This window comes from Ictidomys tridecemlineatus, chromosome 2 (assembly GCF_052094955.1).
Source record: "Ictidomys tridecemlineatus isolate mIctTri1 chromosome 2, mIctTri1.hap1, whole genome shotgun sequence".
NCBI classification, from domain to species: Eukaryota; Metazoa; Chordata; class Mammalia; order Rodentia; family Sciuridae; genus Ictidomys; species Ictidomys tridecemlineatus.
Window position 1 is genome coordinate 31,029,376 of NC_135478.1, and position 26,468 is coordinate 31,055,843.

The window sequence follows — 26,468 nt, forward strand, 5'->3', positions numbered from 1 at the left end:
TGAAAGTTCCCTTGGTATTGTGCAAAACATATCCCGTTCTGTGGTACCTACAGCCAGTATGTTGGGTGAATAAAAATGCATTTATATAAAATCTCTTCAAAAAATACTATCTCATCAGAGGTGTGTTGGGTGTGTTGCTTCACCTAAAACTTATTGCTTAATTGGGTATCATTAAAGAAATCCAAACTTTAACATTCCTAGACTACATTCTCCCCCTAAAGAAAATCTTAATTGATTTTTCTCTTCAACATAATTTGTAAACTATTTCTGGGAATCTGAGTATTGATCATTCACAATATTACATTAGTTGCATTAGCACAACTTTATATCCAAAACTTTGTGGATAACGTTGTTAAATGTTCCCATAGTAAGAAAAAACATCTTCAGAGTGTCAAACAGAGAAAATGTTTGTTGTCTCTCATTGCTTTTCAATTGATTCTAAAAGGGAACTATAAATAAGATAAAAAAATGTCATTACAGTGGTTTTGTCTTTTAATAAAATCTTGACCATTTTTTCACTAAACATCTGAGCTTTTGTTGTGGTATTCTTTGTTCAATTGCTATGTCTCTTGTTTGTGTCCATGGCCAAAACATTATTTCATGGAAATAATAGTATGTAATTCCTGAAACAATTGCTATCAATGACATTTACTAATTCAATTACTCTAGGGCTTGGGAAGATTTTATGAAAGCTACATCAGAGGTTTGAACCAGTGAGAAATGGCTTGTTTATGTCTCTTGCACTATTTAAGGACAAAAGTCCAATATCAACATTTGGTGAGAGTACCAAATGCTGCAAATTGAAACTTAGGATATACTTATATTGGAAAATTCTTTTGAAAACCAAAAGGGGCAAGTTGCAATAAAAGTGAACATAATATTATTTCAAAATCTGAGTGAATATCATCATTGCAGTGGAAACTTATCCATCCTTAGATTTGATCCAATCTGCTTTACAATTACAGTTGAATAGGTTATAAAATATGCATGCCACAAGTTATAGTGTGTTTATGTGCCATGATGGTGGTGGTGGTAGTGGTGAAATGAATGTGTATTTTAGTTTACAATTATCTTTACTGAGAGGGCAAGTTGCCATCAATCAGATCTTATTCTGGGTCATCTGGGAAATGCTCATAGCAATTTGCTTTTTGATCAACTTATCTTATTTGGGATATAGTCCAATTTGGTGGCTTTACGTAGAAACTGAATACATCTTCTTTGGGAGCATAAGACGAATCAAAAAAGAGCTCCTCTTTATATTCCTGAAATATTTCCAAACTGGTTTGAAGCATTCCTAGTTCCAGACCAGTTATCTCTGGGTGGGGAGTGGGGGCGCAGCCAGGGTTGGGGTGGTCAATTCAAGCATCATTTTACCTAAAATAGGAACTCAAAATATGGGCTCACATATAATAAAACACATGGCTAAAGCCTCAGGTCTTTAGGTTCTGAGGATCATGAGAGTCACAGCAATGACAGAGTGAGGCAACTCTTGCACTTGTTGTAACATTAAAAATATTTCACTAGGGTGTTAAAGTGCTGGCTAATCAGAACCTAATGCAGCAGGATCTGGGGATACCTCTGCTGTGCCAGCCCCACGCCCTATTCTCTCTGGACCATGGGAGGCTTTGGAGGAGGCACAATTGACAACTGAGGTTTCCCAAGCTCTCTCCTGGAGATCCATAAAGGTTCCTCTTTTTCAATGACATGTCTAGATGAAGCTAGATTTTTTACATAGGCTTAAAATAAAATATCATATAGCCAGAGGTTGAATACTGAAGCAGATATGCAAATTTAGTCATCTTTTACCGAGACAGACATTAAATTTGCAAAATATTTAATTATTTCTTTTCTAAAATACTTCAACTCTAAAAATATAGTTATTTTTCATAAAACATACTATTATTGTTTTCATCTGATGGGTTTATTTTATTATTTTAAAAAATTAATGAATAAAAATTTTAAGCGTCTAAAGGGATCCAGAGATCCAAGAATTTGAAACTGCTGCTTAAAGAAGCAATGGAATTCATAATTTGAATATAGAACACCAGAGAAGAGGGGCCTAAGAGCCCCAATCTCTTGATCATTCTATCAGGGTTCCACTTATCTTTGAAAGATTAGTTAATTACTTCAAAATATCCCTGTGTTTTTCACTTATGCAAAATCATGGCCACTAGCATATATTTAAATTTCAAAACCTTGTTAATTTAGACCAATTTATGTGTTTAAAGTTTTCAGTGTTGTATTTTTCATAAAGAAATGCATTTCACCAGAATATGCTAATAAAACTATCAAAATGCTACCCAAAACACTTCAGATTTAAATAATAAGTTAAAGTTGTAATTAGCACATCAATTTTCATGTTTATGGTACTTCTAAAATGCTTGCAATCCACTGGTTTTTTATTTTAAGTATTTATCAGAAATCCTTTTCAGATTATGTTTTCTACTATCCTTTCAAGAGGGAGGAAAAAGAAACATTGTCTTCTGTGCTATTACCTCAAATTCTGACTCAGAATAATCAACTGTTTTATCTTACATAAGACAACAATGATGGAGAGGTGTACCATTGTCTTTTAAACCAAGAAAAATAGATGAGTAAAAATAAACACCCAGAAGGATCAAGTTAAAATGCCCACTGTAGTATGCAGTTAAAAAAAAAAAAAATCACCCACTAGAAATTAATTTGTGGCAAGTTCCAGTGAAGCTGAGGTTTGAACCCAAAGCCTTGTGCATGCTAAGCAAGCACTCCTCCAACTGGGCTATATTCCCAGCCTCTAGAGGTGGGCTTTTATTGTAATCAATGTTGCCACAAAGCTTAAGCAGATAGTGTAAATAGTGCCCCCAGGTGACTGAAAGGAGCAAAAGCAGACCTTCTTGTATGTTACTCCTTGCCCCCACAACAAGAGGAGACTCCATTGCGGAAGTGTTGAAGTATGGACAAGCAACAACAACAACTAGAATCCTCATGAAATATGTAGTTAGAATTTACAGGAACATAAAAGTTAATTACATAGTGCTTGTGGGATTATTTGTATTATGTTATATTTTGTTAATATCCTTTAGATTGCTCTAATAAGTATAATGCATAAAAAGGTAGAAATGAAAATTATAGAATGAAGTGGAAAGTGATCCAGCATCCTTAGTGTGTCTACTTCTAGATTCACAATCTAGGTTTATGAATTAACATGTTCATCCCTCAAACAAGGTATTTGATAAACATTTTAATGCTTGCCATTTATTTTCCTGATCTCTTCCTTTACAATTTTCTAAAAGTCTGGAGTATATTTTTTTTGGTCACTGATAAATTTACTATGGCCCCTTGATTTTCATAATTCAACAGGAAAATCTATAGTCCTCAAAAAAAACATGAATTTTGAAAACAAGTATTAGGAATATACTTTTAAGGCCAACATTTAAATTTTAAGGCGCTCTGGGTTATGAACTTGTCCCCACAATGCTTTCACACTGTGGTACATGTGGTTCATCATCCCCGGAGCTAAAACCCCTAGTTCTGTATATAATAGCAGGGTGATAGCTGTAAGTCTACATTTCTGTTTGTTGATTTGGTTTCCAAGAAACATGGATCCCAGTCAAGTGTTGTTCTGCAATCACTATCGATAGGATGAAGGTAATAATACAGGTAATTGAGGAGGCAGGAACTGAAGTTTCAGTCATTAGAGCTAAGGTACTTCATTGAGTCTTGACTGTGGGGTTATAATCTATGATCCAAAGTTACCTTTAATTTGATATTTTATCCAACCACATTTTAAAGGTCAAGTGAGTCATTCTGACTATGGATGTTTGGTCTGGGAAGGATGTAGTAAGTGCTGTCACAAGTATCTGCTCTCCTTTTGGGAAGAAGGTTACCTGTGAAATACTCAACTCCATGAGGAGGACACCTGGATCATTCTCCCACCTCTTTATACAAACACAACATAAACTTCCTTTCTGAAATGGACAATAAGAAAACTCTTTCCTTTTTCTATTAGCTTCTGAGGCTCAGTAACCAATTCTGTATTTCATGCCTTATTGTAAAGAGTGGTAGGTTCTGTAGGTCCTTGAACATAACTATACACTTTCAGAAGGGTTTTGAGACCTTCATGGAAACAGATAGCAAGCCGAGAAACTGAAAATCAACTAAAAGGCTTGCTAAGAAAAATCCCAGTTTCCTCTCTTTTTTACAACTACTCTCTCAGCGTTGAAAGCATAAAATGCCACATCAAATGCGCTGACTCTTCAGTGATGAATGGATGAAGTAGGTATTTTGAATTAGAAATACAAAATAAATCTCTCCTGTGGAAGCTATGGCCTTGGCCAAAATGGCATTTATTCAAGTCATTGAAACAACTCCATTCCATCTCACATGAAAATAAAAACAAAAACAAAAACAAAACAAAACAAAACCCTCATGTAAGCCTAGACACCTTTTCCTTGTCTTCTTTCAGAACTAAAGTAACCAAAAGGAATCTATCCCCATGTGACACTGGATCCAGAGAGCTTGCCTCTCTGGCGATTTCTATCAGGAGGGTCAATGTATGGTTAACTGGAAAGAGCTTTCTCTTCCTCTCACTTGTGAAGAACAGAACCATGAGTGCATCAAATTTACTTCCTCCTTCTTGACCAACAGAAATGCCGTATTTTAAATTGACATATACATAAATAGAGCAGCAGCAGCAGTGCGTTTACGAACACATGTACGTGTGCACGTAGACAGGACAAAATAAATCCTAATTTTTTGCTTGCCTTTTTCAATACACATTCAGCTCTCAATATGAATTTCAGTGAAACTAATTTCTTAAATCATCATACCATTCTTTTATAACTCTTTTATAATGACTAACCTATTCTTAAGTCTTCCAATGAGCTCTTTTCAGGTTCAAGTATGGTTAAAGGCAGAACTGTTAATGTGGTACAGAACCAAAGCTGGTTTTTTAAGTCCTGTGTTCTTCCTCACATAATTTTATACTGGATATGTGAAAAGTAGGCCTGTTTCTTTGCCCCTTTGAAGTCATCTGGTTTTCCATGAGACCAAATTTCATCATGGCCCCAGATATCTTCTGAGAGATATTTGTTGCCAAATTTCTGAGCAAAGGTTTTCAGTCAGGACTCACCTCTCCTTCTCTGGGCCAAGGCCTCCCGTTCTGGGTATATTTGCTTTGATTCTGTCGCTTCTTTTGTCCTCCATCTGCGAACTTGCACAGTAAAGGCTCACTGGGGGCTGAGAAGATAAGAAACCAATTCCATGTTAGCAAATCCCCCTTAAAAAATAAGCGATTATTTGAGTCACAGTAGTGCTTTGTAATGAAGATCTTTTGAAGTAACATCTTGGTTCTGAAGAAATATTTGGCCTCAATATCTTTTAGTCTCAATTTTGTTGGCTGCTGTTCTAAGTGGGCTTCAAAAAAGTACTGGCAGACCATAAAAGGATATCATAGATGTTGTTGAAAAAACAGTCCGTTGAAGTACAATGTGAGCTCGCTTTGAAAGAGGCAAGCACCAACTTTTACAGTTAAGTTAGAAACATCCATAATCTGTATTTGTGTGTGGATGAATATTTCTCCCTCAAGGCAACTGTATTTTCACTATAGAAACTGCTGGGTTCAATTTTTAAAATAGATGCTTGGGAGCTGCTTTCTAAAAAAGGGAAAGATTTTGCTAATTGCAATCAAATTAGCTGTGTTTTCTCATCAATCTTTTGCAATTCCACAAAGGCTAAAAGTTGATCCTCCACCCCGCTCTTTTCACTGCAATTTTCCAATAAAATCTAGACAGAATTCCAGGGAGAACAATTATTAGAATATTAAGTGGACACACATGATAAAACATAGCCAAAGTACATGACTATAACTCATAGATTCGTTAGGAGGTCCTGTCGGACTTCAGTAAACTGATTTCCTAAGAGGAAATGATAAGAACTAAAGTATGTCAAACCTTGTCTTACAATGATGACAGTGAGAAAGGATGAATGATAAATCTTTTCTCACAAGTTTTTTTATTTGTTCTAATTAGTTATAAATGACAGTAGAATACATTTAGACATATCATACATAAATGGAATATATCTTCTCATTCATCTGGTTGTACCTGTGTAGAATCACATAGGTCATATAATCATATGCACATACAGTAATAATGTTCAATTCATTCTACTATCATTCTTACCCCCATGCCCCCTCTCCCTTCATTCTCCTGTGCCTAGTCCAAAACACCTCAATTCTCCTTCCTCTTTAGTGTGAATTTGCATCCACATATTAGAGAAAACATAGGATGAATCTTAAACATCCAATAGGGCAAATTATTCTTTGAGATTGGTGTCTCCCTCCATATCACTATTAGACTGTAAAAGAAAGCTATATTGGCTTAATGACTTCATCAACACATTAAGATACTGGACAGGTTAATTTGTTCGTTTATTGGCTTGAATAAGCCCAATATTATTTTGTAAGTTTACAGTTTGAAAACCAAAATGAATCACTCCTTTCTTTACTGAGAAACAATTTTAGCTGAAAATTAATTGCAATTAATGCTCTAAAAAAGTCAGAGCTATTAAACCACTGACTTCCATGATTTTGTGAAACTACAGAGATCTCACAAGATAAAGAGCACATCATAGAATGTCTGTGGAAAGCTACTGTCTTTACATTAGAATTGATGTAAATTCTCACTCCAAACGAAATAGCTAAATCCAATCACTGGATCTCAGTATTTCATGAGCAAGAATAGTTCTAGTGAGATTTCGAAATTATATATACTATTCAAAATCATTCCTTTCTGTAGCATCTTCTATCCCAGAACTTCAGAATACATCTGTCCATTTAATGGGAAGTCGTGCTAATGCATAAATTCATCATTGATAAAAGTACAAATTTCTCAAAAAACGTGAACCTATAAGCACCTTTCATTTCCTGCCCTAAAGAACTGGGTCCAATTCTTCTGAGGAGGGATATCATGTCCTGTGCCTCTATTAGCTAAGAAATATCTAGCAACTAAATTTACAAATGCACACAAAATCATAGAAACACTGATCTTTGTTTTGTTTTTAACAGCTAAATTGATTCAACTGACACAAAACCAATGCACATATCCATAGTATAGAATTTGTAAATTTTAATATGTTCACATATCTCTATGCCCATCATCACTGTCAAGGCAACAAACATATTCATCACTCCCAAAAGTCAGAAATTTCTATTCACATGTAATCTTATGCAAAGAAAAAAATTTCTTTTAGTGTTTGGTGCTCATAAAAAACCCCTTCCATTTTACATAGATGATTGTACTTAATCCTCACACTAACCTTAAGACGAAGTTGAAATTTTCCCCTATTTTGCAAGTGAGGGAATTGAAATTCAAAATGGTTAAGTGGCCTTCCCCAGGTCATAGATTTGGTATTCAAAGCCAGGTAGCAGTTAAACCACTAAGTGCAATTATTGCCCTAGTCCTCAACAGAAGTCATGCTTCATTTCCCAAGTATCATCCTCAAGGAAGAAAAGGTCTTGGCATACCTCTGTGCACTGTGTTCCAATAAATGGAATTGGCCACACGTAGAACTTTCATTTCTGTCCAGATCTGTTTCCATGTTCCCCAGCTCATGTCTAAAGAGTCATAAGGAACCTGATGCATCATGGGAAAGAATCTGTCTCCTTAGGAGTTAAGTCTTAGGTGAGTGTGACAGTGCCTCTTCCTTCCTTAGCCCTCATCCCATTTTTTTTCTTTAATATAATAAGACTCCTTTTATTAGGATATTCTATTTGTACTTTAAGAGGGACCAACTTTCTTATTTTGCTTCTAAATCTTCCCTGATAATTTCCAGAAATGTATTATGTCCTTTGGCAGCAACAATACTTTGACTAGTGGCCTCAGAAAGTCTGAGGTTCCTTTTCTAACTTGTAAGTGGTAATCCCTTCTTAAATTATTTAAATTATACCTTTTATACTTCTTTGGATAATGGCTTTCATGAGTCAGACTTTCTACTCTCTGAAGAAGGATTACCTTTATTGCATCCTTAATACTGATTTATTTGAGGTGAATGGGGGGAAAAAACCTCTAGTTCTACAAGTATAGAATATAAAACTGAATTCTTTTTAAATAGTGCATGTTTCTATAGGCTTTACTTTGGGTAAAGATTAATTCGGGTGCATTTAATTGTTAGTGGTACCATTTTTTTTTCAAGGCCTGATGTCTGTCTCCTCAACTTAAAATCTGTAAGAAACCAGACATGTTATTTAAAAAATATATATATTTCTGTGATTCATTTTTATCATGTATAGGATGGAGATGACAGTGTTAAATGCCTCATAGAGCTGCTTTGAAAATTGCATAAATTAATGCATATAAAGGGCTCAAGAGTCTATGGAACATCTGTAAATAAAAATCCCACATTTGCTGCAACAATCATTATTGCTCAGCATCCCTGTTAGCAGTTCCCAGTTAAAGGCTGTGAGACCTGATCACTTGTCATTGTCAGAGTTCAGAGTGTTTAATCAACTCAACTTTATTTTCATCAGGCTTGTTTCATTTTAATTCCACGGAGGCTCATCAACACAATGTGTGACTATACTCCAAGCACAAGAAAAAGATGTGTTCCTAGAGAGGATCTGTGTTTGCAGACTTGCCCTCATGTTGACTATAGCTTGTCATTGGACCATCTGAGCACTTCAGCACTGGTAACTCTCCTGGGGTGACTCTCCTGGGTCTTCACCACAACTAAGACCCTATTATCTCCTGAAGCTGGCCACATTACTGTTCTGTTTTAACCTAAAACTGTGTACAACATATGCTCCTTGTTTCTCCCCCCCCCTTTTTTTTTTGCTTCTGTTTCTCATTACTATTGCCATTATCATTATTTTGTTACTTAGTTGCAAGAGTTCTATCAGGAGTTTTAATCCACCAAAGTTCTAATTTTTTATTATGGAAATTAAAAGTCTCTTTATATAGCAAGTGTTTTCCCCATTGCATTAATTTAAATATATGTCTTAAATATCTTTACATACATTGTACATTTATTTAGACAAGGGGATTGATCTAGAAATATGTATTTATATATGTGTATGTATATATATATATACACACACACAAACACCTGTACTTACATAAGAACGTGTGCATATTTAAAAGCCTTTGTGTGGAAACTCAGTAGCTATATAATTAATGGGCAACATTTGCAGTAAAAGGACTTGAATGAAGTATTCACCCCAGGAACTCATCTGACCACTGGTATAATAAAAAAAAAATTTTGCAGAAGTATCACTGAAACAAATATTGTCAAAAACCATATTCTAGCTTGCCAAGGGTCAAATATACATAGACTATGAGATTCTCAATTTTTAATGTTACCTTGAAGCTTTATAATTAAAAAAAATACTTTGGAAGAACTATTTTAGCATTAAGCAAAATTTAAAAAGCTATACAGTAAGAATTTATTAGCTTTCAACTGAGATGTCTTTGAGGATTGTCTTTGTGAATTTCCCAATTTCTCAAAGGTCTCTTGCTTTCAGCCACCCTGATATTCAAGGGTCTTCAAAAGCTGTTGGACCAAGAGAGTGAAAATGACCTATTTGTACTTATTTATATTGCCATGTTCAAAGATCAGATGCAACTCCATTAATCCAAAACCGATTATGATGGGAAAATATACCCGGCAATGTCTTTTTAAAAAATATATTTTAAGTTGTACATGGACACAACTTTATTTGTTTATTTTTAATGTGGTGCTGGAGGATTGAACCCAGTGCCTCACATGTGCTAGGCAAGGAATCTACGCCTGAGCCACAACCCCAAATGATGTTTTTTACTAAATGAAAAAAAAATTAAAAATAAATCTCCCAAAATGAATTTCCAAATACTTCATTTTAAAAATATGAATAAGTATCTATAATATTACCCTTGAATTCTAGGAGTCTAATTTTAAATTACTTTCCCAAAGGGGAATATTTCTTCGAAAGTGGCAGGGAAAACATTAGCAAATTGAGTGAATTAAGAGTTATGTTAAGATTTATGCAATTTTCTAGTTCTCATGTGATTTCCAAATACCTGCAAGATAAAATTCCCTTGATTAGAGGAGAGAATTGTGTCCTCTTAATCTTACCTTTACCCACAACTTCCAATCCCTTGAAGGATTTCTGGTACCACCTCTAAATGTCCTCCCTCCTTCCTGAAATTTTCTTTCCCAACTTCCCGACATCTACACTCTCCACTTGGTAAACTACAAGGAAGCCTTCTTGACTCTATCCCACCTCGCCTCAGAGTGAAATTATCCTGGAAGAATTTCACAGGTAAAATGTTATCTCTGCTTGTGTTAAATTAACCCATTGAAGGTAGCAATTTATTGTGAGACTTGAGTGTAGAAAGTGCTCACAGTAGGAGGCTGGATAAAGTAGATGTATGTGCACCTGAATGTATGTGTGTGAAGTATATATGCATGTGCGTTCATGCTGTTAAAAGCATTTGCCCTTAGATACAGATGATACATAAATAGGATGCTATTCTCAGTGAGATATAAGGGCCACCAGCAGTAGTATGACCACCTGGGAATGCTTTAGAAGTGCAGAATCTGAGTCCCTTCCACTCTCCACCTCAGACAAAAATCAATCAACATCTGCATTTAAACTCTATCCCAAGGTGATTTGTGAGAACTAGTTTGATTATGACTGGCTCCTTAACTGAGAGAAGAAGACGTCTTAGAAGTTAAACATGAACTCCTCTGAATAATGAGAAGATTTCAGTAGCACAGAAATATTGTATTGCCTACAATTTTCTTATTGCAGGACTATGGTGCCAATTAATTTTCCGGAGTCTCCTTTAACAGTAGTTAAAATAGAGACTAAATGACGAAGAGCCCTTTGTGGATGTGAGATGCTGTTATAAGCCACAGATTGCAATGTGCTAGGAGACATTATGGTCTATCATGCAAATGGGGAGTATTTAAAATATAATTATAACAATGCATGGCAATAAAGTTTCATGGTAATTATGAAGAAGTAATTACTGTTTGCTTGCTTTGTGGAGTATTTCTCATCTTCCAAACTTTAAATTAAATGTGAAACATGCAATATACAAACAGATATGATGATCTAGTGGTTTATAAGACTTGCTGTTTTAAGCAAAATAAAATAAAATAAAAACCAATAAAGAATTTGCTTAGCAAACTTTTGGTAAAAGACATTTTCTCTTGAAAATGTAAAATACCTTCAATTTAACAAGTAAATATTGGAGGCTTCTAATAATTCTGTATATTTTGTTAGAGTGTTTACTTTATGCTCATTTTTGCCTTTTACATGATATATGACAGACTTCTTAAGTGTGCTTGTGTGTGTGTGTGTGTATTTCTAGATGCAAAACTAGCAAGTTGCTCCAAATTTAAACCACAATTTACATGGCAAAAATTGTTTGAATGTTACCACACAAAATTATTATGTTGGAGAGATGTAAAATCTTTTGCATATAGCAAAGGAGGCTATTTGGTTACATTTCCTTTTGAGACACAGTATCGTATTTAACATGAAATTGTTTTATATACTCTAATAAGGGAGTTGTAGCAATTTGGGAGCTCCTGGTGTGATAAAATGTTGTTTTAGAAAGCACTTATTTCCTGTCTGTTATAGGATTCCCAAATTTATCTAATTTAAACTCTTTATTTTTTCAGTAAGGAAAACAAAAGTTTAATGAACTGCCAGGTAATTTGTGGTAGTTGTTGGCATATTTACACCCAGAACTAGGTTCTGGCGACTTCTAAACCCACACTTTCCAACATCTTACTTTCCATGTTCTTATCATCAGAGGTAAGAAGAAATGAATTTCAAGCAGTTCTTGTGATTGATTACATAATTTGGAAATGGGACAAAAAAGATCAAATATTCACTAAAATATTATCACAGTAGTTGTATGGCCACAGGTTCAAAAAAGAACTGTAAAGTAAGCAACCAAGGAGATCTCTTCAAAGGAATCATACTGCTCTTCTAATAACAGTTTGCATTAACAGAATAAGCAAATCACATGGGTTATATTTATAAGTGTCAGACACATGCTTACCCCTATCATTTAGGCTAAACTTGGCAGAGGAAATATAAACCCCAAAGTGGAAATAAATAAAAAAGTTAATAGCACACCCCAAAGAAAGTATAATTTGCATACATGTGCCTAATTTTACTCCTCAGTAATGGATTACTCCTTATATTTAGTCTCACAGACAGTCTGTACGTGGGAAGTTAGCCTTCCAGGAAAGAGAATGTCCCATGGTGATGATAGAAGCTGAGAAGAGCTGCCTAGAAACAAGACAGAACTAATCACTTTCTGATACATCATATTATGGCCTGAATAATGAGCTCGAGATCACCTCTCTGTCTTAAGGATTAAAGCACCATCATTTTTTTTAATTTGCAACCATTCTCTGATAATTATTTCCTGGTATGACAAGATGGTTTTGAGAGGAAAAACCAGAGCCTGTCAGGGGAATTACATAATATTATTGTCTCAAACAGAGAAAGCTGATGTTTCAAGTTGATGAGGCACAAAGAATTTGCTGACAGCTACATTTGGTTCATTATATGGTAAAGATAAGTGAAGCACTGGTGCTGAATAGGATAATGTAAAGCAACGGCACTTCTGAGAAGCAGCAAATAATTTACCTAACTACACATTAGAAACCCTGTTACTGGAAGGTGAAACATCATGGAACGGTGTCTAAGACAAAGAGTCTTTAAAAACAGCAGAATATTATTTATTAAACAAAATAGACCATCTATTGATGCTGCCTTCTCCTGTACTCCTCCTCGTTTCCACCTGTCCCTTGTAGAGCATTCTGTACACTCCCCATGAAGGTCATGTTTATAGAATTCCATGTATGCAAGATGGTATTCTTACTAGAGTTATAAAGAGGAAAAATAGTTATCCTACAATGCATATGTCCCATTGATATTAAATATAAATATAGAAGAATATGTATAAAGTTAGTAAATTCCAATTATTGAAAGGTTAAATATAAAAAGTAAAAAAAAAATCTCCTTTACAGCTCTTTTTTTATAATTCTTTCTAGGAAATGCATAAATAGGTATCTACTAATCCATTGATCTAGTCCTTTTTTAAATTGTAAAGATAGCAATATTACTAAGTTGGTCAGTTTTTTTCTTTTTTTATTTGTTCTTTTTAGATCTATAAAACAGTAGAGTATATTCTGACATATTTTACATGTGTGAAGTGTAAGTTCTAATTAGGATCCCATTCTTGTGGTTGCACATGATGTGGCATTACACTGGTTGTATAGTCATACAAACATACGAAAGTTGTATTCAATTCATTCTTTTTTGAAAAATTCATTTATTCTAATTTGTTATATAGGACATCAGACTGCATTTCAATTCATAGTACACATATAGAGCACAATTTTTCATGTCTGGTTTTACACAAAGTAGTGTCACACCATTAGTGTTTTCATACATAGGGTAATGACGTCCATCTCATTCCACCATCTTTCCAACACCCCTGCCCCCTCCCTACCCCATAATTCCCTTTGCTCTATCTAAAGTTTCCTCACAGGCTCTCCCTCACTCTGCCCCCATTATGGATCAGCGTCCTCATATCAGAGAAAACATTCAGCATTTATTTTTGGGGGGGATTGGCTTTACTTAACATAACATTCTCCTGTCTTTCCTATTGCCCTCTCTATCCCTCCCATTTAGTCCCCTTTGTCTAATCCACTGAACTTCTATTAGTATGTCAGTTTTGTTTGTCTGTTTTTTCCACTGAGATTATATGTGAAGAGCTTTCCATTTTTGCACACATAATCATTTAAAAATATTGCTCAGGATGGTAGCATAATTATGATGTACTATAATTTCTAAGTGTTTATCAATAGGGAATGAGTTAGATCTCATTAATTGTCCATAGTGCATTTCCATGTTCTACTACACTAGAATGAGAATGGGATTTGATTGATTTGAGCCCTATTTCCTTCCACCTAGCATCTACTACAGTGGTCTAACAATGGGGCTGAGGGTAATATGCATTGCATTACCTGTTGATCAAATTATTAAATAAATGCAGTTATGTAGACAAAATAACTTCTTAAGCTCACTTTTATAAGGGAATTTAAAGGAATTAAAGAGTGGGATATAACTGTTCTCTCTTAAAGGAGCAGAGAATTACCAAAGTTCTATGTTTAAAAGTAACTATCCAATCTATTTAAAATAAAAAAAAAATAAGCAAAAATTCCCAGTTCTTACTAAAGGACTTAAAAACATTATACTACAGGGACACAGCCACATCATTGTTCATAGAAGCACAATTCACAATAGCTTAACTGTAGAACCAAACTAGAAGGCCTTCAGTAGATGAATAGATAAAGAAAATGTGGTATATACACACAATGGAATATCATTCAGCATTAAAAGAGAATAAAATCATGGCATTTGCAGGTAAATGGATGGAGCTGGAGAATATAATGCTAAGTGAAATTAGCCAATCCCCCAAAATCAAATGCCAAATGATTTCTCTGGTTTAAGGATGCTGATTCATAATATGCTGTGGGGGGTGTTAAATGAACTCTAGATAGGGCAAAGGGGAAAAGGGGAAGGAGGGGAAGGGAGAGGACATAGGGGTAGGAAAGATGGTGGAATGAGATGGTCATCATTACCCTAAGAACATGTATAAAGACACGAAGAATGTGACTCTACTTTGTGTACAACCAGAGATATAAAAAATTGTACTCTGTATGTGTAATATGAATTGTAATGCATTCTGTTGTCATATATACCAAATTAAAATTTTAAAAAATTCCCAATTCTGATCCCAGGTGTGACTCTAACTTTATGTAGAACCCATGTTAACTGCCTTAGGAAAATACAAATAGAGAAAAATAGGAAAGAATCTTGAAATGTGAAGCCTGCTTCTTGGTAGTATCCACTTACAGTTCCCTACCAAGGAAGTGAACACATAGACACCTCCACAATGAGTCCACACTCGGATCAAGAGCACCTCTCAGTTTCCCTCATGCTTTCCTAAGTATATAATTTCTGGTACTAGAGGATGAAAGTACTTCTACAATATAGTAACCTGAGATAGTAAAAATGGTGTCTAACACAGTGTCAAACACAGGAGAAGCTGGGGGCATCATTTAGCAAGGCCAGAGGTAATAGGAAGGCTGAGAACCTCTCCTTCCCCAGGTGAAGAAGTTATGGAACAATAACTTGGGACTCATGTTTTCTAATTCAAGAGTCAAGGTACTGAAATTATGCTGACATAATGTGTTATCTGAACCACTTAAAAATCAAAGGATTGTAAATTTGACCTAGGAGCTAAAAAATTGGCATTTATGCTAGAAACTATTCATGCCATAAACATCAACAGATAAATCAACCTCAGGAATTATTTAAAAAAATAAATAAATAACTCGATGGCCCCTACATGGGGCGGTTTTTAGAGTAAAACAATACATACAAATGGCTCTAAAATTCAATATCCTCTGTTCTTGTTATAGTAACAAAGGGGACAAAATAGCTTTGGGATAGACTACCTCAGGGAAAGATTGAGTAACTGCCCAGAATTTATTTTTCTTATGTACTAATTTTGTCACTAGGAGTGACCCTTAAAGACACTCTACATGGATTCAAATTGTCTATAGATTTTGCAAAGATGCAAATTTTATGTTAATACCCCACAAGTTGAACTCTAGGGTAAAGTTCCAACTTCTTATCACAAAAGGCCTTCCAATATCATGACCTTATAAAACTATGAGCAAGTGGTTGAGACCCCCTCCCACCTTCTCAATTTGCTTACTCTTCTCCTGTCTGAAATGGCTTTCCTATTTTCACACTTAATCACTTTCACAGAATCTTTTCTGATCTCTTTTCTCAAATGCAAATGCCCACATTAACTAATTGTCATTAGTTAATTTTTAATATATTTCCTCCATTTATTCATTCACCCTTGCCTGAAATTCATTCAAAATTCATTTGAAACATGTCATTATATATCAGGTCTTGTGCTATCCATGAAAAACTGAGCAACAAATAAAATAGACACAGTCCTAGTCCTTAAAAGATATTCTTTCTAATAGAAAAGCAGATATTAAATAATAAAAAGACCCACAAGTCAATTCCAATTTCATCCTTTATGCATCTATCATCTACACTTGTAATTCAACATCTGGAAAATACCTCAACTCTCTCCTTTGTTTATGTGTCTTTCTTGCTAATTCGAAAGTCTCTCAAGGGTAGGATTTCTATATTATCTTTGTATTCGGCAAGTATAAAGTAGTTCCTGAAACACAGTACTTATAGTGTTCTGTACACACACACACACACACACACACACACACACACACACACACACCACAAAATTTTAGCATGTTCATCTATTAATTTTCAGGGCAGAAGATACCCTGAGAATTGTCCCATAGCCTGATGACAGCAGAGCACCCACTCCGCTGAATAAATCAAGACTGCACTTAATTCAGTGGACAGTGGCCATAATAAATCAGGTTTTTAAAATGCCACTGTATAAAAAGAGCCTCTAAAATTCTTAATAATGCATTTCATGTTTATTAAGTCAAAAACACTTTCTTAGAAAATAGGCATAGAAAAACCTTTTAATGTTTTTTACGAACATTGCAAATTTGGCTTGTCACATGTTGAAAGAATTCTGAGCAATTATAGCTTGGCTATATATTCCTTTTGCTTAAAATAATCATCAGTATAGAAACAATTTTTAAATTGAATATAGCATGTGATTCTTGGGCATATGACAATTAGGAGACAGTAGAAGCAGTCAGTCAGTCATCCAGAAATTTATAAAGCTTTCTTCAGAGGAAAAAAGCCATTTTTGATGGAAGTGCAGTATGATATATAAATCTGATCTTTTTTGATGATAATGGATGTTTTTATATCTCAATTTTATATTTATTCATTTAAAAATTTAGATCAGCTTCATAAAATCTCTGGAACTTATTTATAAATGGAGACGGCTCCATAACTCACAGAATTTTAAGGCTTTACATTGAGCATTTAACTTCAAACTCAGTACATAATAGCATGCAGCAAATATGTTTGTTGAATGAATGAAAGATTGGCATTAATTTAGACCATTATGTAAGATAGGCAGAGGAATAAATTTGATGAACCATGGAAGCATGTAATACCAAATGCTTGGTATTATTAATATTGTTGGAGTACATATAGAAAGTGTCATTGTTAGAGTCATTTTCCTGTTGCTATGCCTCTCATTTTATTCCCACCATAGGAATAGTGCAGTCAATTGCAAAGAGACCTGAAACTCAGCAGGCCTCACAGAGATGCATCCAGAAGTGATGAGAGTTCAAAGGTTCTATTTTGGACTATAAAACTTAAAGAGGTAAGGAGAGCTTTCTTCTTACGTGGATTATGATCTGTTTTACCAGGGCTGACTGTGAGAAAGAACCTAAACAGGCCACATTATGGTAAAATGCTCTGCTTTGTTTCACTCTTGCAGACATAGCCCATGAGAGACTCTGTCAAAATTTCCAGGCAATATAAAGGGCACAGGATTACAACTACCATTCTTCACATTTTTTTAACTTCTTTTTTTTTTCCTGTTTGATGCTCTCAAAGAAATTTAGCTAACAATCTCTCTTCCACTGCATAAAATGAGACCATCATTTCTACCAGAATTGGTGGGCTGCTCCTGCATTACCACAGAGCATATTACATTGCAATCTTACTTGGCTGATACTCTGAGGCCTTTGAAAGAATTGAAAGGAGGAGATCATTTGAAAGAGGCTCAAATCTAGAGTCAGTCTCCTGGTTTCTCATATATAAGAAGTTGGTTCTGAGAACCTAAATTTAGATTGTCAGGAGGTAGAATCCTCTTGCCTTTTTTTTTTTTTTCAAAATACAACGGAACAGGTGTATGAGAATGTGGTCCTGCTTAGTATATACACAGATGGGAACGAAGACTATTGCAACTTAAGGTCTCATATGAATTGCAAGTTCTAAGGAATTTTGCAAGGTGATAACATAGTTACTAATTTTGAAATAAAGCTTCTCCTGTGTTTGACACTGTGTTAGATACCATAATGCATCAACTTTTTTTTGTTGTTAAAAACAACCTGTTTTGAGTTGAAATCCACTTTGAAATAAAAAATTAAAGATAAAAGAGTTTAGGTGACTTCTAGAAGTATATGTAGTAAGAGACCGGCTTTAGTCATACTTATTTTTTTTAAACTTTTATTTATTTATTTATTTTTATGTGGTGCTGAGAATCAAACGCAGTGCATCATACATGCTAGACAAGTGCTTGCCCACTGAGCCACAACCCTAGCCCCTAATCATACTTCTTGAATTTTCCAGTATTCTATTTTGTGTTCTGTACCACATTACCCCCTCCTCATTCTTTATCATAATCTTGAATAATTACAGCCTTTTCTGTAAGAGAAGAACATCCCTCCGCTTGGCAATTATTTATGGAGCACTTACTATGTGCCAGGCATTAGTCTAAACCCTGGAGAATTAGATTAAGGAACATTGCTGTCATAAAAATGATATTGTAGGAGAGAAACAGCCAATAGACAAGTGAGTATACATAAAATTCTGTAATTGATATAAGTGCTGGAAAAAAATAGTCAAAATAATGTATGTATGGAGTGACAAGGAAAGAGACACTATATTTGATTTAGTAATGTGGAAGGAACTTGTTAAAGATCTCAATGAAAGAAGAGTGCAAACTTTGGAGATCAGAGGAAGGAAAGTGTTTCAGACAAAGGATCAGCAGTGCAAAAGTCCTGAGATTAACATGCACTTAGCTCTTAGGAGGAATGGCAATGAAGAACGGGTCCTGAATGAGGAAAGGGGATGGTAATGTCAGAGGAGTTCAGAGAGTACAAGGGGTCCTTTCATAATCCATTTTGTGCCCCAGTAAAATGGACCTGAAGAGGCTAGCAGGGTGCTCTAGGAGAAAGGTAAACTCAAGGAAGAAGAATCAAGTTTCAAGGTCTAACCATCCTAAATTAAGTATAGATATTTCTACTAGCAAACCTTAAAATTTGAGTTTTATTTGTTTGTAGATATGAATAATAATTCATAATTGTTCTCATATTTGAAAGACTATATTGGATGAGATACTTTCAAAGGTCTCTCCTTCTAAGAATCAATGAAAGTCTTCCTGATTTCATGTGGCTCCTAACTCCCTAGGAACAGTGCAGGGTATGAGAGAAATTTCCTTCAGTTGGATCTGAAAGAGTATAGAAAAGTAGCAATAATGAAATTTCAAAGGAACCAGAGTTTCAGTGGAAGAGAAGATCAAAGCAGAAAAATAAGGAGATTCCTATACGGGCACTCATTCTTCTAGGTTCAGTGAATATTAACCACGGAAAAGGATTGAACATTTTATTTGTGAATAGTTACATAATCTCAAAGAAAAAGGACTTCTTTCATGGTCCACTCTCAGGATAGATTCAAGGTCAAAAGAAAACAATTAAGAAACATTCAAAGGTTATTCAGTCTACCCTGATAACTCAGAGCAAGGAGATCCCCATCAGAAAGCTCCTTCTGTCTCTTTTACTCTTTACATGGTCCATGTCTGCCCAGCTTCATTTTCATTCTTTAGGGAATCCTGTCTTTACCCTCATGTCTTGACTTCCAGAATCTACTCTAATCTCTTGCTAGGAGTTTCCTGAAAGAAATTGTTGCTTTTCTGTCCCAGCTACTTCCATTTGCAGCTCTGCCTACCTATTATCTATATCAGATAGTAAAAACCAGAGAGTCATGGAACATTCTTTGAAAAGCAGAGGAGGAAATAGGCTGCAAATATTCAGGCATTCATAATTTTTCTCGTTAACATATTTAATATATTTACAGATCATCCCTCCAGCATCTGAGCTGCTGTCTCTAAATCCTTAAAAAGAAATGGAATCAAGGAACTTTCTATTACTCTATGACATAGGTGACATTCATTCTAATTCAGCATTATTATTACAATAGTCATCAAAATGGTAATGCCTTAGAGGAATCTACCTTTCAGCTTTAAAAATCTTTTCTACAAGTTCAAGTTCTTTGTTGGTTTCATTATTTTGATAGGATAGGACCTTTCCCATTTCTTTGAGAATGGTGCAGTTACATATATAAAAATCTAATTTTAAAAGGTAGTTTGCAGCATTATTTGATAAACCCAAATAGAATAGCTGATTTAAAAAAAAAAAAACTCTTTATCAGGATGGGAATACAGCTGAGTTGGTAGAGTGCTTGCCTCACATGCACAAAGCCGTGGGTTCAATCCTCAGCACCACCATAAATAAATAAATAAATAAATAAACAAACAAACCTTTTTAAAAAATCCCTTTAACTGATCTGCTTTTAAGTGTGAAATATACACATGCACGCATGCTTCTTTGTGGATGAGGTGCAAATAATGCTAGGAATTGTATCTGTGCATGAAAATGTGTGAAAGAGAATATCCAAAAAAAATAGATTTGAGTGTATTTCTCACATTATCTACTTGTATCTGTATTATAAGATAAGAAAATAGCATTTCAAGAGGTTGTATTTACAAAGAAAAATTCCTACTGTGACTTTTTTGATTAAATAAAAATTATTCCAGTTACATTCCAATCATAAAACTCTACTGTTCACAATGTCAAATTCAACATTACTGGAGAAGAGTAGCCTCTTCCCCCTTCTTTCTCATTGCTTAGGATTTAGTTTGCCCCCATATATTTTTGAGCCTGATTAATTAATGACACAAAGCTTCTTAAAATTCATTTAAAACACAAAGAAAAAATTTGTTCCACCATCTCTGTATGCTTTTATTTATTTATTTATTTAAAATAATTCTCTTTATGAAAAGTTTCAAACACATGGACAGAACACTTTATTGAAACTCATATTTCTATTACCTAGTTTCAATAAGTATTTACAGTGTGCCTATATTGTTAGATCTAACATTCTTCTCTTTTTTGGTTGAAGTATTTTTTTAAATGATATAGAACATTTTATTTCAATAATATGAATTATGTAATTCTCATGAAATGTTTAAAAATTAAAAACCAACTTGGGGCTGGAATTGTGGCTCAGTGGTAGAGTGATCGCCTACCATGCATGAGGAACTGGGTTTGAACCTCAGAACCTCATAAATGTAAAATAAAGATATTGTGTCCACCTAAAACTAAAAAATAAATATTAAAAAAATACAACCAATATGAAAGATGAATAAACCTACTATGTATATCCTGTGTGCAAATCTGCATTCCTACATATTTTCTACAGCCACTTTTTAAATTCATGCTTCCAAACCCATTTTTGCAATTCTATGATAAAAACACAATTTGTTGGGGCTAGGGTTGTGGCTCAGTGGCAAAGTGCTTGCCTAGCATGTTCAAGGCCCTAGGTTTGATCCTCAGGACCACATAAAAAAAAATAAATAAAGTAAAGCTATTGTGTCCAACTACAACTAAAAATAAATATAAAAAAACAATTTGTTCAACAAGTAATATTTAAAAAATAGCTATAGAACAAATTGTCTCTGGTCATCCTCTGGTTCTAATAAAGTACATGGCAATGCTGCTACTTGGAAAATCCTCTTTACCAGTATTTTTTTTTTGACTGAAGTATTTTAAGGCAATTTATAGAACATTTAAACATTTTAAAAGTTCTAGATTATTTTTTAACTCATGTATTATCTTTTTTACCTAATTTTTTATGAGTTAAACATTTTTTGAATTTGTTCTTTTTAGTTATATATTTTGTCATATTTATACAACCATGGAGTGTGTTTTATTCTAATTAGGATCCTTGCTGGCGGATGGACGTGATGTAAAGATTCACTGTGGTGTATTCATATATGGACATGGGGAAGTTATGTCAGGTTCATTCCACTATCTTTACTATTACTGTCCTCCCTAACTCCTGTATTTTCTTGAACCTATACTCATCCCTTAACCAAGTCCAAGGTGTTAACTGTGGATGAGCTTCAAGGAAAAGAAAAGACAAAATAAAAACCTTTGAACTGCTGTATAATAAGGCAACACGAGAAAAGCAGTAAGTGCCACAGTTCATAGAAGGAAAGTACAGGAAGCAGAGTGAGCTGTGGTATAGTGGAGGAAGGTCCCGTAAAAGCAGTCACTTAGAACTGTCCGTGTGTGCTGGCTTGCAGTTCTAGAACCCTGAACACAGGCTGCCTCGAAGGGAAGGACTTCTGCAAGTTATCCTTCACTCTCTCCATCAGGGACTGAGAAAGAAGGCTACTGGCTCCTTTGTGCAGAGACTCAGGGGGCATCAAGGAAGAGGGTGAACAAAGCTATGGCTCTGCTCTTTTGAGTGTGGTGTCCTGATCCTCCCCCAAAATGAAAAAACTCACATCTCAGTGTGTGGTTTCATAGTGTTTCATTTAAAACACTAACTAGAGTGAATGAGATTTATCTCCTTTACTGGTTTTAACAGAATCATTACTCTTATTGCTTCATGATTAAAAAAAAAAAATTAAGTTACCAATACCTTACTTTACTACCATTGTGACACTGACCCAAGACTTCACATACAAAATTACAGATCTTGGCCCAGGGTAATTATAATCTCTACCCATAATAAGAGACCTTTAGCTGCCAAAGGCAAGGGCTTTGTGTGCTCAACTTGGAACTTTGACCCCAATTTACAAAGTCATAACCAGTAAGCACAAAGAAAGATTCCAGAAGTTGTGAGTTAATATCTTTTTGCAGGAGTGACACATAGACTGGCTATGGATCACATTTTTTATTTGCACAATGTGCATCTTGCACAATATTATGTTTTAGAACAGAGATGGTAGGATCTCCTGCTCAATATAAACCTGTTTATTGGACAAGATTGAAAGCACAAAAAGCAGGTAGACTTCAGCATTCTAAGGTACTATATCCATTTATCTCTCCAAAACAGGCTTTCCCAAGGCTGTGTCCCATAGTAACTTTCCTGAAAGGGTAAATGATTTGCCCTGTTACCTTGTTAGTGTCTGCATTGTGCAATATGTTGACCTATAACTTTGACTTCTTCCTGAGTATTGTATCAGATGGGCACAGATGTGGTAGTCTACAACAAAAACCTAAGCAGCTCAAAATTACACTGTAATATTTCATTTCAATAGGATAACACACACATACACACACACACACACACACACACACACACACACACCAAGGAAGCCATCCAAACCTGTCATTACAAAGAACTACTCTTTCTTCTTACATAATTAATTTGTTTGGGTTGAGGATGAATCAATTGAAAACAAATTTTCTCATTTTGATCCTCAAGTTAAATTTATTTCCCTTGGATTTACAAGCTTATCTTTATAAATTATAACATGTGTTTCCTTAGAGGACATTTATGAACTTCTAAATTAAGTTCTATACTTCCTTACCATTGAGTACCTAAAAGAAAACACATCCATTCAAAATCACTACCATCTCTTTCCAGAATTCTTCAATAGCCTTCATTGTCCATTTCCTGTACATTAGTCAGAGTGATCTTTTTAAAGCAAAAAAATCTGATAACATCCCTCTCCCATGGAAAGATATCAAGTATTGGGGGAAAATAATTTTTTTCATAGAATTTATAGACAAAATAAAATGTTCCCACTTATCTCAATAGCCTCATTCCTAAGAGCTCTCCTGTTGTTCACTTTCTTAGCTACACTTCAAGGCCTTTGTTCTTGGAATCCCCCCTGCCAAGAAGGCATTTCCTCAAAAGACTTTTATGCCACTCAAATCTTGGCTGAAATGTTTTTTTCAGAGAAAGCATTCCTGAGAATAAAAAAGGTTAAGCCTTTACAAGTTAGTCTTCACCAAATTTTTCTGTTTTCATATGTTCATTGGGATTATTATGATCTTAAATTAACAGAGCAGTTATTTATATTCTCTTGTCTCTTTGCCTATTTCCCCCTTTACTTATCCAGATTTTTTGGGGGGGGAGGTTTGGGGGGGGGTTCTTGGGATTGAATCCAGGGGTGCTTAACAACTGAGCCACATCCCCAGCCCTTTTTTATCTTTTAATTTAGAAACAGGCTCTCACTTAGGACCTTGCTAAGTTGCTGAGGCTGGCTTTGAACAGATGATCTTTCTGCCTCAGCCTCTCAAACCACTGGGATGACAGGTGAGCAATGCCATGGCCTGCTACTACCCACAAATTTAAGTTCCACAAGATCAAAGAATTCACTTATGTGTTCAGTGCTTATTCTCAGCCTCTGGAACATAGGTAGGCACTTAGTAGAGACCTGCTGAATGATTTATATTTGCATATCCACAATAATATAAATCAAGAAACTTCAGCCTCCTACATTAAAAAATACACAGGTCAGCATTTAACCAACTGAAAGACAAAACTGTGTGATAATGAAACTCCCATCTGTTTAGAGGCTGCACTATATAGCACCAATTTATTCCACTGAGTCACTATAACAATCTGATAAGGTGAAAAGTATTTTACAATGGGAGAAATGGAGACTCAGAGGATTTTAAAAGCTTTCCAAAGTTGCCAAGTTAGAGACGGATTCTTAAGTATAAACCTGCACGGCTTCTCAAATAACTGAGATGATGATGACAAAGATTGCAACATTCACCGAGCTCTTCCAACCATGGGCCAGCATCATGCTGAGCATTTTAGACAGTGTGAGGACATGCGTGCTTGCAAAATCTGTCCATGCTCCCATTCCTCCCATACATTTTCACAGTAACAACCTGGCAAGTGTCACTTGTGAGCAAAGCCCCAGGAATGGGTGCCCTTTCTGTCCTGCCATCCTGTCCTTGGAGGCTGTTTGTCCTATGGGTGTTGCAAGTAGCTTTGAGAGTGCAGCAAAGTCCCCAATGCCTAATTTTGCAATGCCACCAAGGAATAACATTTTTAAGTATTAAACCCCTGAGACTTGAAGACTTGCTTATTACCACCATATGAGACATCTCACTGAGAAAAACTAGGGTTCATATGTTATTTAATTCCCAACATGATTTAGTGATTCATTATTACCTCCACTTTACTGGTTAAATAAATATGCCTTAGAGATATTAAATAATTTGCTCAATATCAGATAATTAGTAAATGGATGAAAATGCTGGCTCTGAATTCAAAGTCTGAACCATCTACTAAAGACTGTATTCAATCCCATTAATGGGACTTCTTTCTTTGGAGAAAATACTTTTAAATAATTCAATGGTGATATTAATCACATTGGTTTAAATTGCATAGCCTCCTAGAGAAAATTTGGACTAAAAGAAAATGAAAAGTCTTATTATCTTACCAAGAAATATGACCAAATTACACATTAGTTAATGGCAACATTTCTGTACTCTGTGTTCCCTAGCAAACTTTAAATACAACACTTTAATAACTGATTTTGAGACTTTATTGACTAGCCCAGTCATAATTGCTTTATAATTTGTAACTCCCCTATTGCTCTCCATTTTGTCATAGAACATGGATTTTGTAGATCCCCCATGGGAACCAATTATAAGCAAAAAAAAAAAAGTGCAAGAGCCTTCTCAATCCATATTAGTAAAAGTGGTTCATTATTTTACAATTAAAACAATATTTAAATAAGCAAGAAATTTGTACCACATCTGTCTACTCCTACATAGACAAAAGAATGACTAAAAACCAAGATGTAAAAGTACATATTTTTAATATGAATCAAAAGAATAAAACAGCCAAGTGTTTTAGTCAATAGTTTTCCCCACCCCCTCAGATATAAATTATGCTTTCTGTAAGTAGATTCAGTAAAATAAAATTTAACATTTGTTTCTTTATATTCCAAGATGCATGAGATGAGCAATAGCAGGTATAATTCCCTTTCCCTTAGTGAAGAAGAAAACTATAACGTCCACAGATTTGATAAATTCTTTGTATCTAGCAAAGAATTTAGGTTGTAGATTATAAACAATGAAATATGCCTCCACGACTATAGCAATACACAAATTCAAGCAAAATATATACCTGTGAATGTCATTACAATAATTTCAATGTTGTAAGATCACAACTACCCTGGTGACGGAAAAGTCACCCAAGATTCTGCACTGCTTTTATTTATATGGTCCTGTACCTCTAAAGTTTAAACTAAATTTCACATTACTTTCCAGTAAAGAGATGGGGTTAAACTCTTCAAGAACTAAGTTCAAAGACAATCTGTTCTCCTGAGCATATTTTCATTTGAATGTATTTACATTCATTTGACAAAAACAGGAAAGACCTTTGAGCTGATAGAAGTTCACATACAATCACTGTACAAACTGTACAATCCATCTACAATGGCAAAGAGGCTGAATTTAAAAAGTATCATCCATCCTAAGTGCTAAGCATTACCACAGATAGTTCCAGAGGCAACAGCAAGGGGCATGACATACAGAAAGAAATGGGAGTCGGTGAGTTGCATTAGTTTCCTGTGACTGTTGTAACAAATTCCTACAAACTCAGTGGCTTAAAATAATACAAATTTAAGCTCCTACCATTCTGGAAGTCAGAGCTCTAAAGTCTAGGTATCAACGGGGCTACT

At 34.9% G+C, this 26,468-nt stretch overlaps 1 protein-coding gene across 14 annotated transcripts in view; it reads right to left on the minus strand.

Moving 5' to 3' along the window:
• Rbms3 (RNA binding motif single stranded interacting protein 3) overlaps positions 1–26,468 on the minus strand; it is a 1,318,386-nt gene that overhangs the window by 138,642 nt on the left and 1,153,276 nt on the right. For all 14 annotated transcript variants that reach the window (XM_040289897.2, XM_078038251.1, XM_040289900.2 and 11 more), the window contains one exon: positions 5,111–5,217. In XM_040289897.2, the coding sequence (XP_040145831.1) occupies positions 5,111–5,217 (107 nt within the window). The remainder of the gene's footprint in view (positions 1–5,110; positions 5,218–26,468) is intronic.